The sequence below is a fragment of the Aegilops tauschii genome, chromosome 5 (genome assembly GCF_002575655.3).
Source record: "Aegilops tauschii subsp. strangulata cultivar AL8/78 chromosome 5, Aet v6.0, whole genome shotgun sequence".
NCBI lineage: Eukaryota > Viridiplantae > Streptophyta > Magnoliopsida > Poales > Poaceae > Aegilops > Aegilops tauschii.
This window is the reverse complement of record NC_053039.3, coordinates 287,453,802-287,463,308: the sequence shown is the minus strand read 5'-3', so window position 1 is coordinate 287,463,308 and position 9,507 is coordinate 287,453,802. Positions and strand designations below refer to the sequence as shown.

Genomic DNA, 9,507 nt, shown 5'->3' with positions numbered 1-9,507 from the left:
GACTTCGGGAAAACTTTCCCGGATGCTACCCCCTTCGCCGGTATCGTGTAGTGCCGTGTTAGAACACCCCTAGCCCTGCGTGTTACCCCCGTCATGCATCTGTGTTGCATTTGTTTGCATTATATTTACTGTTTCTCCCCCTCTTCTCCCCGATAGACCCCGAGACCGCTGCTGATGCCGCTGTGATCGACTACGTTGATGATGACCCCTTCTTCTTGTCTGAGCAACCAGGCAAGCCCCCTTTGATCATCCCGATATCGCCCATTCCATTCTCTCATGCTTGCATTAGATTTTTCTACTGTTATTGATTGCTCCTCTCCTGATGCATAGCCTGCTTTTGTACCTGCTGTTGTACCTTACCTGCTTATCCTAAACTGCTTATTATAGGTTGGATAGTGATCCATCAGTGGCCTCCACCTTGTCCTTATTGCCCCTGCTTCATCATCGAGGACTCGAGCTACATGATCGACGACCAGAGCCCGACACCGCACATCACATCACGCCCCTTTTGTTGCTCGACTCTGCAGAGCTACTATCGAGTGCCGAGGGTGATCCCTCATAACGCACTCTTGATGATTATTCTGTAGTGTAGCTATTCGGTCGTGGTCATCGAGGGTGATTTCCTCTTTCACCATTCCCGATACGGCTCTGTCTTTCAACACCTCAAGTGTGAACCTCGAGGGTGGTCCCTCTTACGTTCACCTTGATGATTACATTGAGTGGAATCCTCCGAGGGTGATTCCTTGGGCATTCCCCTTGATGTTTGCACACACGGATACCTTGACATTACTTGAGACCCCTGGGAAAGTCGGACGGGCCCGGAGAGCACCCGCAAGATGGTTACGAGGCACGGCCAGGAAGTCAGGCAGCCCTCGAGTGGGCTGGGCTTGCCCTTGCCGTATTTCCTCGAGATGGGGCGACGGGGTCACATTATCGTGAGTCTCTGCTCGTTTCCGCAAACTAATAATACGCTATGGTTTGGGTATTTGTTCTGAGTTGGCCTTTGGCCTTTACGCACTAACGACCACGCGAGAATAGTTATGGGCCTCGACGTCGCAGTATCAGCCGAAGCTTTGTCAAACGTCCAGTTCAGCATTGCGGCATGGCTGGGCCGGCGCTATCCGGGCAGCATGGATCCGCCCTGCGCGCAACGATCCGGAGTGCAACGGGCGATGGGCCCAGACCCCGGAGTGCTTAGGATGTAGACCGGCGGGGACCTCTTTGCTGAGCCTAGGTAGGGCTACAACGTGTTGATCTTCCGAGGCCGGGCATTGACCCCAGAAAGGTGTGTCCGGCCAGAGTGATCGAGCATGTTGGAAAACATGGTGCACCCCTGCAGGGAAGATCTTTATTCGAATACCGTGTCCACGGTAATGGACGTTCAGACTTATATCTTGATCTAATACAACTAGAAATGGATACTTAAGATATGTGGCTCCGGGATTGCTTTCTCGCAGGGAGTCGAGGAAGGATCTCTGGGCTTTATTGCTACAACATGTTTGTTAAATATAAACTGCTATTCTTTACTCTTCTACATGCTGCAAGATGCTTGGAGCTGCTTGAAGATGCTAGTCTTCGATAGGCTAGGCCTTCCCCTCTATTCTGGCATTCTGTAGTTCAGTCCACAGATACAACCCTTCCATTTGATACCAATGCATACTTAGTTTAGATCTGATGCTTGCGAGTACTTTGGATGAGTACTCACGGTTGCTTTGCTACCCCTTTTCCCCCTTCCTTCTTCTTTCCGGTTGATGCAACCAGATGGTGGATCCCTGGAGCCAGATGCCACTGCCGATGGATACTACTACATGGAGACCGTCGACGACCAGGAGTAGTTAGGAGGTCCCAGGCAGGAGGCCTTGCCTCTTTGATCGTTGTTGCTTTTGTGTTTGCCTTTTTAAGGCATCCTTGTCTAACTTATGTCTGTACTCAGATATTGTTGCTTCCACTGACTCTTGTGTATCGAGCTTGTATTCAAGCCCTCAAGGCCCCTGGCTTGTAATATGAAGCTTGTATTATTTTACTTTCTGTCTAGAGTTGTGTTGTGATATCTTCCCGTGAGTCCCTGATCTTGGTCGTACACATTTGCGTGTATGATTAGTGTACAATTGAATCGGGGGCGTCACAAGTTGGTATCAGAGCCGACTGCCTGTAGGATCCCCCTTCCCAACTCCTTGGCCGAAGTTGAGTCTAGTCTTAAAAAAGGGTTTTACTAACATGGCTGTGTGGCTTATGGGCCCACATCGCCATTGGGTGGTATTAGGATCTTTTATTCCTCGTCCATACTCTAGGACTCTGATCTCTCTTCTATTCGGGTTAAATGATTTTGCTAACTCTATCCTAGGTTCTCGTGACCATATCCATCCGGAGATTTGTGTTACGCCTTTCTTCAATTGGGAGCCAGGATCTGCTTCACATTGTTCACGGGCCGCAGGATCATTTTATCGAGGGCACCCTGCGTCGTCCCTTGCAGATTCCTCGCTCTAGTGGTTTTCTCCGATGTTGATGTAGCCTTTGCTATGTCCCGTTGTTGTATCCCTCCATAGCGTGCAAGCGTGCCGCCTAGTATGTCTAGGATGATTCTCTTGTCCGAACTCATACTAACAGCGTGTAAATGGCTCTGTATATGTATGTCTTTAATGACTACTGCTTTGTACATACTGTGCCTTTGCTCATTGTTCAAGTTACATCATGAATGACTCCATACACCTGCTCCACCCCTTGTTAAACTGCTCCCTGATGTTTCTAGCAAGATGGCTGACGATTCTCCACCTCCACCCTATATTGCCGCATTGATGCAGCAGTTTGAGCTGCATCGTCAGTTTATGACTAGGGTAATGGCTCAGTTTCCAAACCAGAATGCTCATCAACAGCCTGCCCCAATAACGCTGCAAGAATTTGTGCGCCTCAACCCGTCCATTTTCCGCAACTCCACCAATCCTATGGATGCTGATGATTGGCTTCGTGACATCCTGTTTGAGATGGAGTCAGCTAATGTTGCCCCTGCCAGTTATGTCACCTTTGCGACATTTCACCTAAAGGGTTTAACTGCTCAATGGTGGGAAAGCCACAGAGGTATGCTGCCTGTAGAGACTGTAACCACTTGGCAGGAATTTCAGTTAGCCTTCCGTGCACGACACATTCCTCAAGGTCTGATGGACCAGAAGAAGAAGGAGTTCCGCAAACTCTCACAGGACACAATGACAATGGATGAGTATGAGAGGAAATTCCTTGAATAATCTCGCTATGCTGCGGATGATGTCTGCACTGACGCTCGCAAGTAGGAGAAATTCTGTGAAGGTCTGCGTCCCGATATAAAGCTCGCACTTGTTGCTCATGATTCCGCAGACTTTGTGACGCTTGTCAGCCAATCATTCCGAACTGAAACTGGTCTGACTGAGTACCAGGAGTCACTCAAGCGTACTCGAGATGTTGGCCCATCCTCGAGTCAGCCTGCTCAGAAACGTCGAGTCTGGATCCCACATAATGTCCATCACCGACCTGCTCCGACACCAAGGCCGTCTTATGTTGCACCTCGTCTGCCTCCGCCGCCGAGACTTCTAACGACTCAGGGTGGACAATCCAATGCTGTAGCTCCTCCCCATAATGATGGCTTATGCCACAGGTGTGGACAGCCAGGGCACCTTACTCCCAACTGTTGCCAGGGTCAGCTGCGAAATGCTTCACGTCCTCCTTTTGGCCGTAGGAAGGGCCGTCGAAATCATCCTAACAGAAGTTGTAGTGCCAGACCGCCTGCAATGAGTGGTGGTCGAGTCACCCATGTAAGATTGAAGAAGCTCGTGAGTCCCCAAAAATTGTGATGGGTACCCTTCGCGTTAATTCAGTGCCAGCTTCTGTTCTCTTTGATTCAGGAGCATCACATGCTTTTGTGTCCCAACAATTTGCTAAGTTGCATGGGTTAGATATGGAAAATTTGCACACTCCTCTAGCAGTTCAATCTCCGGGATCCAAGTGGCAAACCACAATGATAAGCCCTCGCAACCAAATCGAGATTGGAGGCTTACTTTTTCCGGCTTCTCTCATTGTACTCGGACCTTCCAACATAGACATCATTCTTGGTATGGACTGGTTGACAGCCCATAATGCTAAGATTGATTGTGCCGCCAAGACAGTCCAGCTCACTCACCCTTCTGGTCAGTTGATCAACTACTCAACTCAGATGATCCAGGATGCCGAGAATCAGATATATGTTTTGAATGCATTGAATGCTTCACCTCTTGAGGGAATAGAGAACATTCCAGTCATTCGTGAATTTGAAGATGTCTTTCTAGAAGAACTTCAGGAATACCCCCTGCTAGAGCTGTCGAATTCGTCATAGACTTGAAACCGGGCATAACTCCTATTGCCAAGCGACCCTACAAGATGCCGCCGCATGAACTCCTTGAGCTCAAGGAGGAAATCGACACTTCACTTCATCAGGGTTTTATCCGTCCAAGTTCCTCTGCTTGGGGAGCACCTTCTCTCTTTGTCAAGAAGAAGGATGGAACTAATCATTTGGTCCAAGATTACCGTCCTATCAACCAGGCAACAATTCAGAACAAGTATCCGCTTCCCAGAATCAACGATCTGTATGATCAGCTTGCTGGTTCCTCAGTATTCTCAAAATTTGATTTGAGGTTGGGTTACCACCAGATTCGGGTTCGTGAAGAGGATATTCCCAAGACCGCCTTTGTTACTCGCTATGGTTCATACGAGTACACCGTCATGTCCTTTGGTTTGACAAATGCTCCAGCGACATTCTCTCGTCTGATGAACTATATATTCCTGGAATACCTCGACAAGTTTGTCGTGGTTTATCTGGATGATATCCTTGTATATTCCAAGAACAAAGAAGAACATGCTGAACATCTTCGACTTGTTCTGGAAAAGCTTCAAGAACATCAACTATATGCTAAGTATTCCAAGTGTGAATTTTGGCTACCCGAAGTGACCTACCTTGGGCATGTCATCTCCAAGGATGGTATTGCCGTCAACCCCGAGCGAGTTCAGGCTATTCTCGACTGGACTCCTCCAAAGAATGTCAAACAAGTCAGAAGTTTTCTCGGGCTCGCCAGCTATTGCCGTCGATTTGTCGAGAACTTCTCCAAGATAGCCAAGCCCCTGACTGGTCTGCTTCACAAAGGCGTCAAGTTCGAGTGGACAGAAAAATGTCAGGAAAGTTTCCAGAAACTCAAGGACAAGCTGACTTCTGCCCCAGTGCTTGCTCCTCCCGATACTAAGAAGGATTTCGTCATTTATTGCGACGCTTCACGACAAGGATTAGGCTGTGTCCTAATGCAAGAGCGCAGAGTGATTGCCCATGCCTCTCGCCAGTTGCGCCCACACGAAGAGAACTATCCAGTTCTTGACCTCGAGCTTGCTGCTGTCATTCATGCACTGAAACAGTGGCGACAACACCTTCTCGGTAATCATTGTGAGATCTTCACCGACCACCAAAGTCTGAAGTATCTGTTTACCCAGCTAGACCTGAACCTCCGTCAACAGAGATGGATGGAGATGGTAGCAGATTTTGACTTGGGTATTTCCTATACACCAGGCAAGGCTAATGTAATGGCTGATGCTTTGAGCCGTAAGTCATATTGCAACCATCTCGAGGTTCGCAAAGTTCAGCCCTCGCTTGTTGAAGAATTCAGGAAGCTGAACCTCCATATTGTTCCTCCGGGTGCACTCGCTCCCCCTCCTCCAGGGTACCGCAAAGTGAACCTCCATGTTGTTTCCCAGGGTTCTCTCAATACCCTGGTTGCTAAACCAGATCTTGTGGGTAGCATCAAGGAACTGCAGAATTATGACTCTCAAGTTGAGAAGATTAAGCGTTACCTCGCAAAAGGAAAGCCCTCATTCTTCACTGTTACTGATGATGGCACTTTGTACTTCAAAGGCCGCCTAGTGGTGTCGTGTAAGGAGAAAAACCTGGATATGACTAAGGAGGTTATGGAAGAAGCTCATGATAGTCCGTTGTCTATTCATCCCGATAGTACCAAGATGTACCAAGACATTCGTCAGAGATTCTGGTGGTCTAATATGAAGCAAGACATTGCTCGTTATGTTGCTGAATGTGACCTTTGCCGTCGTATCAAAGCAGAACATCAAAGGCCTACTGGAACTCTGCAACATATCTCTATTCCGAATGGAAATGGGAGCATGTTGAAATGGACTTCGTCACTGGATTTCCCAAATCGCAGAAAGGTAATGATGCTATACTTGTCGTCATTGACCGGCTTTCCAAAGTTGCACACTTTCTGGCCGTCAAAGAAACGATCACTGCTAGTCAGCTGGCAACCCTTTACATGTCCAGAATTGTTTCACTCCACGGTATTCCATTGGTTATCAGCTCAGACCGTGGCAGCTTATTCACTTCAAGATTCTGGGCAAGTTTCCAAGAAGCTATGGGAACTCATCTGTCGTTCAGTACTGCTTTTCACCCTCAGTCGCAGGGACAAGTTGAACGTGTCAATCAAGTTCTCGAAGACATGCTTCGAGCTTGTGTCATTTCCTTTGGCAAGAAATGGGAAGAATCTCTACCGTATGCTGAGTTCTCCTACAACAATAGCTTTCAAGCTAGTCTGAAGATGGCTCCCTTCGAAGTGTTATATGGACGAAAGTGCCGAACCGCTCTGAACTGGTCAGAAACTGGGGAACGTCCACTCTTTGGTCCGGATATTATCCAACACGCCGAAGAACAAGTCCGCGTCGTTCGCGAGAATCTCAAGACTGCTCAGTCATGTCAAAAGAGTAATTATGACCGTCATCATAAAGACATGGTCTATCAACCTGGTGAAAAGGCTTATCTTCGGGTCACACCAATGAAGGGTGCACACCGCTTCGGGATCAAGGGCAAGCTAGCTCCTCGCTATATTGGTCCTTTCACTATTCTCGAAAGGCGTGGAAAAGTGGCATACCAGCTGGAACTACCGTTGAACCTCTCTCAGGTTCATGATGTGTTCCACGTGCCACAACTCTGCCGCTGCTTCAAGGACCCAATCCGAGCAGTGGATCATGAAGTGCTCGAGTTGCAACAGGACCTCTCCTATAAAGAGCATCCGGTCCGCATTCTCGACCAAGCTGAACGCCGCACACGTCAGAAGGCGATCAAGTTCCTCAAGGTCCAGTGGTCGCATCACTCTGAAGACGAAGCCACTTGGGAACGCGAGGATCGCTTGCGTGATGAATACCCCGCTTTGTTTCCTTCTACCTCCTAAATCTCGGGACGAGATTTCTTGTAGTGGAGGAGAATTGTAATGCCCAGATAGTTATGCTACAGTAATCCCAAGCTATGATGCCATGTCACCGCATTTACTGTTGTTAACCTTGCGTTGATTCAATCACTTTCGGTTTCAATTTTCAAAATTAAATCAAACGGCAAAAGTAAATAAAAGAAGAGGAGAAATGAAAAAATAAATAAATTAGAAGGGGCCGCAAGCCCCCTGCCCACCGGGGCCTCGGCCAATCAGCCCAACCCAACTGACCGGCCCAGCCGCCTCCCCTTAACCCTCTCCCGATCTACACCGAACCCTAGCCCTATCCCCTCGTCCACCCCACAACCCCCACTCCCCCGCACGATCTCCCCCACTCCCCTCGATCTCTCCCACGCATCTCTCCCCTTCCCCCATCTAGATCGGGGAAGAGGAGCCAGATCCCGCGCCCCTGACGCCGCTGCCCTTCCACGGTGCCACCACGCCGGCGCCACCTCGCTGAGCGCCGCCCTGCTCCGCGTCGCCTCGCCTCCTCACCTCTCCCTCATCGGCTTCGTCGAGCCTCGCCGACCCGTTCGATTACAACGGGGGTGAGCCCCATCCACCCTCCTCTCTCTGCCCCCTATGCATCACCGTCGCCGCCGTTCACGCTCACTGCCCGGTGGCCACGCCCGCACCTCGTCCGCGCGTCCCCCGTGCCCCGGCCTGCTGCCGCCCCGCGCTCCGACCGAGCCCGCCTCGTCGCGCGCACAGCTCCCCACCGTCTGCTCCGGCCGCGCTCCCGGTCGCTCCGGCCTTCCCCGCGCGCGCCCGCAAGCGCCTCCCCACACTCGCGTCTGCCGTTGGTGGCGCCGCCCGCTGCGACCACAAGCCGCGCCCGCCGCCGGCGAATGCCCTCGCCGGCCATGAGCCCCGCTCACCTGCCACAGCTCCCGCGGCCGGCCGCGCCCCCTGGCCGCGCCGCGCCGGTGCCTCTGCTGCCTCGTCGAGGCCATGGCCTCTCCCGTGCCCGGGTTCGCCCCTCTTCGGGTGCACGCACGCCCGCACCCGTGCGCCCGCTAAGCCACTGGGCCTATGACAGATGGGGCCCACGCCCCAGTAGTTAAAAAAAAGAAAATGAAATTAAAATTAGTTAAAATAATTAAATATTAATTAATTAATGAGTTATTTAACTTAATTAATCATGACAATTAAACCTGCTTAATTAAACTAGTCAATGACAGTTGGGCCCCACTGCCCCTTTGACCAGTCAACCTGGTCAGAGTTGACTGTTGACCCTGCTGACGTCATGATGACGTCATGCTGATGCAGTAAACTTATTTTCGTTTTAAATTAAATTGCAGAATGTCTTTAAAACTTCGGAAAATCATAGGAATTAAACCGTAGCTCGGATCGAAAAACTTTCTACATCAAAGTTGCTCAGATCGACGAGACGAATCCAAATACGCGATCCGTTCGTCCACCACACATCCCTAGCATAGAGAACATGCAACCTTTCCCCTCCGTTTGATCTGTCCGAAAATGCCAGACTTCGGGAAAACTTTCCTGGATGCTACCCCCTTCGCCGGTATCGTGTAGTGCCGCGTTAGAACACCCCTAGCCCTGCGTGTTACACCCTTCATGCATCTGTGTTGCATTTTTTGCATTATATTTACTGTTTCTCCCCCCTCTTCTCTCCGATAGACCCCGAGACCGCTGCTGATGCCGCTGTGATCGACTACGTCGATGACGACCCCTTCTTCTTGTCTGAGCAACCAGGCAAGCCCCCCTTTGATCATCCCGATATCGCCCATTCCATTCTCTCATGCTTGCATTAGATTTTGCTACTGTTATTGATTGCTCCTATTCTGATGCATAGCCTGCTTTTGTACCTGCTGTTGTACCTTACCTGCTTATCCTAAACTGCTTAGTGTAGGTTGGATAGTGATCCATCAGTGACCTCCACCTTGTCCTTATCGCCCCTGCTTCATCATCGACGACTAGAGCTACATGATCGACGACCAGAGCCCGACACCGCACATCACATCATGCCCCTTTTGTTGCTCGACTCTGCAGAGCTACTATCGAGTGCCGAGGGTGATCCCTCATAACGCACTCTTGATGATAATTCTGTAGTGTAGCTATTCGGTCGTGGTCATCGAGGGTGATTTCCTCTTTCACCATTCCCGAAACGGCTCTGTCGTTCAACACCTCAAGTGTGGTCCTCTTACGTTCACCTTGATGATTACATTGAGTGGAATCCTCCGAGGGTGATTCCTTCGGTTTTCCCATTGATGTTTGGACACACGGATAC

The 9,507-nt window shown here is 50.0% G+C and overlaps 1 protein-coding gene across 1 annotated transcript; it reads left to right on the top strand.

Annotated features, from left to right (window-relative positions):
• The first annotated feature begins 2,837 nt into the window (after positions 1-2,837).
• LOC141022776 (uncharacterized) lies at positions 2,838-3,239 on the top strand. Its single transcript, XM_073499033.1, has one exon. It carries the CDS (start codon positions 2,838-2,840, stop codon positions 3,237-3,239), a length of 402 nt encoding a protein of 133 aa, XP_073355134.1.
• The last annotated feature ends 6,268 nt before the right edge of the window (positions 3,240-9,507 follow it).

Bases quoted from the DNA above. Each gene is read 5' to 3' on its own strand.
- LOC141022776 (XM_073499033.1), top strand. From the start codon at position 2,838: ATGGCTCAGTTTCCAAACCAGAATGCTCATCAACAGCCTGCCCCAATA.